The sequence below is a fragment of the Achroia grisella genome, unplaced genomic scaffold, assembly GCF_030625045.1.
Source record: "Achroia grisella isolate CSIRO2021 unplaced genomic scaffold, CSIRO_AGI_Agris_v1 utg511, whole genome shotgun sequence".
Taxonomy (NCBI): domain Eukaryota; kingdom Metazoa; phylum Arthropoda; class Insecta; order Lepidoptera; family Pyralidae; genus Achroia; species Achroia grisella.
The window spans coordinates 4164181-4170180 of record NW_026712905.1 but is presented as its reverse complement, the minus strand read 5'-3'; the positions used below and the strand labels follow the sequence as shown (position 1 = coordinate 4170180).

At 37.2% G+C, this 6000-nt stretch overlaps 1 protein-coding gene across 1 annotated transcript; it reads left to right on the top strand.

Moving 5' to 3' along the window:
• Nucleotides 1-2792: 2792 nt before the first annotated feature.
• Nucleotides 2793-5990, top strand: LOC131846585 (uncharacterized). The gene has a single exon (XM_059195922.1). It carries the CDS (start codon nt 2793-2795, stop codon nt 5988-5990), a length of 3198 nt encoding a protein of 1065 aa, XP_059051905.1.
• The last annotated feature ends 10 nt before the right edge of the window (nt 5991-6000 follow it).

Below are 6000 nucleotides of genomic sequence, written 5' to 3'. Positions count from 1 at the left end.
GGTCGACGACTCCAACTAGTTTAATAGGTCATTTGGGTATTGTTAGTAATATTGATCCCATGATAACCTATTTAGAAGAATTAATTTTGATCGAACAAGAAGAAGCGTAATGTGTAGAAGAAACAGAAGAAGTGTATCGTAACATCATTGTAGAAATATAATGATGTTATGATACTAAAAATAAGGAAATCGTAGACATGACACAACCTTACAACGTCACTTTCCTGGTGATTTTACGAATTAATTCAACGTCATTGGTCTTGTTCATGAATACGTGAGGTAATCGAGTTGATAAACAAGTTTATGATTCATTATATTACAAGCACGTTACACATTTTAATTTTGTATCTGAGGTCAGAGATAGAGTTAAGATGAAAAAATCCATATGAACGTAATGAATACGTAATTAATTAGGGTAGGATTTCACTTGCTTAAATTAAAGTAGGCTTGCTTGGAATTATAGCATTGATTCATCATATACCTATGTAATAATAATCTAAATGGTCGTCTGTTTTAGTATTGTGCGAGGAGAGACCACGCGGCTGTTATAATTAGATATAAGGACAGGCAATGTATAAACAACAGGAACTTATCGGTTTCTATTTAAATAAAAATAGAGAAAAAGGATTGCATTTTTATTGGTTGTTAAATATTTATGCGTCCGTTCAGAAATTTATTTAATTGTAATCTAAGGAAACTATATCAATCAAGCTATTTAAATATAGGCAATAAATGACAAATGACTTAATTTAAAAAAAATGTTAAATCGATTGGTCTTACAGATTAGATAGTCATATACTGTCGGATTGATAGACAAAGATAGTCGGAGAGTCAGAGTTAGTATATTAATTACATAAGTATTTACTTTGCAAATGTGTAATTTATTTAATTAATTATTGTTGTGTCGATTTGTAAAGAAAAGTGATTTGTGTGAGTATTATTATTAATAATGCCGCGACCAAGAAAATCTAATCTTTCTCAACAGACTCGTAATGCAATTAGGTTACGGAACATTGCGAATCAATTGACAGATGAAGAACGACAAATTGTACGAGAAAAGCGTCGCATTGGTATGGCACGAAGTAGGGCCCTACTTCGTGCTTCTCAAACACAAGAGCAAAGAGCGGCAGCCCGTGAAAGGGCTAGATTAGAAACGAGAAAACGTAGAGCTAAACTCACAGAACAACAACGAGATAGTCTTCGACGTGCAAGAAGAAATATATCAAGTGTTGATTTGAATCGAGCAGCGTTTATATACGATTGCAAAATTGATTACAGCTCGCATCCTTCTGTTTGCATTGGTCTAATGAATGTAGTTTGCGAGCACTGTGGGGCATTGAAGTTTGCTGGAGAAACGCCTGGATTGTGTTGCCTTAATGGCAAAGTGAAACTGCCATTATTAGTTCCGCCACCAGAGCCATTGTATTCTTTGCTTCGTGGTGAAACTGCAGATTCAAAACATTTTCTAGCACACACTCAAATTTACAATGGCTGTTTTCAAATGACATCATTTGGAGCAAAAATTCCTGAAATTCCCAAATATAATCCAACTTTCAAGGTAAATTATATTGAAAAGTAAATGTTCATTTTCTACTATGATAAAAAGTTGGGTAAATGCAGTTTATTAAGTATCAGTAAATATTATATAGTATTTGTCCCTAATGAAAAACGAACACTAACATTAAAAACATGACGTTTTAAAACCATAAGATTGACTTTGATCTCGACTTACAGATACAAGGCCAGATTCATCATAGAATTGGATCATTACAACCTCTCGAAGATGCACAACATAAGTTCTTACAAATATACTTCATTGGCAATATGCAAGAGCAACTTGATCGGCGTCAAGAGATTAACAATGTAATGAAAAGAGCAATTCTTCAAGATCTACAGCAACTTCTTCATGAACATCATGCATTGGTCCGTCTGTTCAAGACTGCATTGGAGCGCATGCCAACTGATGAGTATAAACTCATAATCAGAGCGGATAACCACAATCGCACAAATAATGCTCCAACTATAGATGAAGTTTCAATACTGATTGTTGGTGAAAACTTAAAAACTCGTGATATTGTGCTTACACGTAACGATACTGGGCCATTAAAAAACATATCTGAAACACACCGTTCATATGATACGTTGCAATACCCGCTTATGTTTTGGCAAGGAAATGATGGATATCACTTCAATATCAAGATTATTAATCCAATAAATGGTGAGTATCGATACCATAGAAAGCTAAAATTGTCTTCTAAATCCTAACGGACTAAATCCCTAGTGGTAAAACTTAAAGATATTCGCACCTGGTACCTATCCTCAATAGCTGGATGTTTTTCAACTGTTGGTATATTTAATAATAGCAGACGTAGCAGCAGATGTCACTTACGAAAAGTCTAAACCAAATCTCACACTATATACATAGAAACTAATGCACAATATCATACAGTTTAAATAGTTCACAATATTTATAACATCTACGAATTTTTCATTTTTACAATTAATGACAGTCAATAACTATTGGTAGGCAACACTCATGATAGGTGTCACACCGCATTATAGTCTTTGATACATTATAAAGGTTCTAAAAGTAAAATATTGTCTATCCCATCAAGGAAAGAGAACGTGAGTTTTACTTCTAAAATACTAATTTTATTGTATTTATTTCAGGTGAGGAAACTAACAAGAAGGTTAGTTCCATGAATTATTATGCATATCGTTTGATGATACGTCAAAATGCGGACAACTATTTGTTACGATTTCGTCGATTGTTTCAACAATATTGTGTCGACATGTACGTCAAAATAGAAACAGAGCGTTTAACTTTCATTAGGTTGAACCAAGCTAAGTTGCGTTTCGAAGAGTATATCCAATTACGCGATGCAATTAGCACTGAAGGGGCTTCTGATATTGGTCGATTGACTATTTTACCGGCGTCATATATGGGTAGCCCGCGTCACATGCATGAATATGCTCAAGATGCAATGACATATGTACGTCATTATGGTCGGCCAGACCTATTCATTACATTTACATGTAACCCGAAATGGATAGAAATTGTTCAATTACTGTTTCCCGGACAAACAGCAAATGATCGACACGACATCACCGCGCGTGTTTTCAGACAAAAAATCCGTTCCTTGATGAATTACATTGTTAAGCAATACGTCTTTGGGATTACACAATGCTGGATGTATTCAATCGAATGGCAAGAACGAGGCTTGCCCCATGCACACATTCTTATTTGGTTAGTTGAAAAAATTCTACCAGATCAAATTGATGATATCATATGTGCAGAGATTCCTGATCCCGAAACAGATCCAGATCTACATGATGTTGTTATTACGAATATGATTCATGGACCATGTGGCACCATCAACCACCGATTAACGTGCATGGTCAACGGCGAGTGTTCCAAGCGCTATCCACAAAAGCTAACGACGAAGACCGTCACTGAAAACGATGGGCGTCTACAGTACCGTCGTCGATCTCCCGATGATAACGGTAGAACTATTACAATAAAAGTAAAAGGAAACGATTTTGTGGTCGACAACAGTTGGATCATTCCATATTCGCCGCTTCTTTCAAAAACATTCAAGGCACATTGTAATGTTGAGTATTGCAATTCCTGGAAGCACATTAAATATATTTGTAAGCATGTCCCGAGGGGCAAACATATGACCGTTTTTGGCGTCCAAACATCCAATACCGACGATGAAATTACACGATATCAAGTTGGTAGATATGTGAACTGCAATGAGGCAATTTGGCGTATCTTCTCATTCCCTATTCACGAACGTCATCCTACTGTTGTACATTTGGCGGTGCATCTGGAGAATGGACAAAGAGTATGTTTCACAGCGTCGAATGCTGCTGAACGTGCTATAACACCCCCAGAGACAACATTAACTGGTTTCTTTTCGACTTGCCAAAACGATCCGTTTGCAAAAACGTTGCTTTACTCGGAGATGCCACGTTATTATACTTGGAACGCTTCATTGAAGAAATTTCTACGTCGGAGGCAAGGCGATGCGGTTCCTAATCATCCGGATATGCGTTCTACTGATGCTCTTGGTCGTATTTATACAGTTCATCCAAAGGATCATGAATGTTTCCATTTGCGGTTATTGCTGCTAAATGTTCGTGGGCCAACATCATTTAAATCACTACGAACTATTAATGGTAGAGAGTGTCCAACATTTCATGAAGCATGCCAAGAGCTCAATTTGATTGAAGACGACACTCTTTGGGACACGACAATCGCTGAAGCAATTATTTCTGCATCTTCAAGTCAGATACGCGCATTATTTGCTATAATAATTACTACATGCTTTCCATCCGATCCACATTACCTGTGGAACAAGTACAAAGATAATATGTCAGAAACCATTTTACAACGACACCAACACAGACAGATTGAAGTGGCGAATGAGGAGATGCATAACCAGGCTTTGCTCTTGATCGAAGATATGTGCTATCTCACGTGTGGCAGTTCGTTAGTCAAGTTAGGAATGCCATCGCCAGACCGCGGAGTGAATGATGCATTTAATAGAGAACTGGAACGTGAACTTCAATATGATCGATATGAATTAAAACAATCAGTTCAAACGAATGTACCCCTGTTGAACACAAAACAAAAGGAAGTCTATGATACATTAATGAATGCAATTGATGTTGGAAAAGGTGGTTTTTTTTTTCTGGATGCCCCTGGTGGAACTGGAAAAACGTTCCTCATGTCATTGATTTTGGCCACTGTTCGTGCGAGATCCGAGATTGCGGTAGCAGTTGCTTCTTCTGGTATAGCGGCTACGTTGTTACAAGGATGTCGTACGGCTCATTCAGCGTTAAAATTGCCATTAAATATTCTAACAAGTGACCAACCAACATGTAATATTGCAAAACACTCTGCAATAGCAAAAGTTTTAGTAGCCTCAAAAATCATAATTTGGGACGAATGCACAATGGCACACAAAAGTGCATTGGAAGCTCTGGATCGAACTTTAAAAGATCTACGCAATGACTCGAGAATTTTTGGTGGCGCAATGATTTTACTAACTGGCGATTTCCGCCAAACACTGCCTGTCATTCCAACATCGACTGCGGCCGATGAAATAAACGCTTGCCTCAAATCATCAAATCTGTGGTGCCATGTGAAGAAACTTCTACTGGCAACAAACATGAGAGTTGAATTGTTGAACGACCCATCTGCTAAAGAATTCTCCAGGCAGTTGCTGACTATCGGTAATGGCAGTATTCCTGTCGACGAATTGAGTGGATTGATTTCATTTCCTCCGAATTTTTGCAATTTCGTTTCATCTAAAGACGAACTCATCGGAAAAGTATTTCCGAACATCATTACTAACCAAAAAAATTATAATTGGTTAAGCGAGCGAGCCATTTTAGCTGCTAAGAATAAAGATGTGAATAAGTTAAATTTTACAATTCAGGAACAAATCGTTGGTACTCTGCATTCATTCAAATCTATTGACTGTGTAACGAACATAGACGAAATCACTAATTATCCAGCTGAATTTTTAAACACCTTGGATGTGCCTGATTTACCACCGCACAATTTACAACTGAAGGTGGGCTCGGTAGTCATCATCCTACGTAATCTAAATCAACCAAAACTATGCAATGGGACGCGCTTGGTGATAACAAAACTGACGAGTAATCTGATTCACGCGACGATACTTAAAGGAAATTTTAAAGGTGAATTAGTTCTCATTCCGAGGATTCCAATCATCTCAACGGATATGCTATTTGAGTTTAAAAGAATTCAATTCCCAATTCGTCTAGCCTTTGCCATGACGATTCATAAATCACAAGGCCAATCCTTGGCAGTTTGTGGTCTCAACTTAGAAAATCCATGTTTTTCTCATGGTCAGTTGTACGTGGCATGTTCACGTGTTGGCAAACCATCCGCTTTATTTGTTTTTGCGCCTGACAAAAAAACAAAAAATGTCGTATATCACAATGTGCTTCAATGAAGAGAATTAA

Coding starts and splice junctions, on each gene's coding strand:
- LOC131846585 (XM_059195922.1), top strand. CDS start 2,793: ATGTACGTCAAAATAGAAACAGAGCGTTTAACTTTCATTAGGTTGAAC.